Source organism: Dendroctonus ponderosae, unplaced genomic scaffold (assembly GCF_020466585.1).
Source record: "Dendroctonus ponderosae isolate FM_Combo_2020 unplaced genomic scaffold, Dpon_F_20191213v2 Dpon_F_20191213_1, whole genome shotgun sequence".
Lineage (NCBI taxonomy): Eukaryota > Metazoa > Arthropoda > Insecta > Coleoptera > Curculionidae > Dendroctonus > Dendroctonus ponderosae.
This window is the reverse complement of record NW_026017110.1, coordinates 14,796,991-14,797,317: the sequence shown is the minus strand read 5'-3', so window position 1 is coordinate 14,797,317 and position 327 is coordinate 14,796,991. Positions and strand designations below refer to the sequence as shown.

General features: G+C 45.6%; 1 protein-coding gene across 1 annotated transcript in view; it reads right to left on the bottom strand.

The window, feature by feature from the left end:
- Nucleotides 1-327, bottom strand: part of LOC125504984 (transcription elongation regulator 1-like) — a gene marked incomplete at its 5' end in the record, with an annotated part of 2,276 nt that extends 1,949 nt beyond the window's left edge. The window contains 2 exon segments of the mRNA XM_048667878.1: nt 1-97; nt 158-327. Coding sequence (XP_048523835.1) covers nt 1-97; nt 158-280 — 220 coding nt within the window.

Genomic DNA, 327 nt, shown 5'->3' with positions numbered 1-327 from the left:
CACCTTCGTCGACACTCTGCTCCTTTTTATCGACTTCCATTGGTTCTTCTTTAGGTCCATCACTCTTCGATTCCTTTCCATCCTTGTCCTTGTCGCGCTGAAACACCATTTATTTAATCGTACATCACGTAAAAAAATCAACGGGCAGTTCACATACCTTCCGTTCCTTGTCCTTCTTCTTATGTTTCTCCTTGGTCTTCTCCTTTTCCCGTTCTTCTTTACGGCGCCTCTTCTCCTCCTTCAAGATCTTGCAGTATTCTCTGAACCAATCCTCTCGCATACCGTGAGAGTCGACCGCCTTGTAACGGGGGTCTGAATCCAATTTTC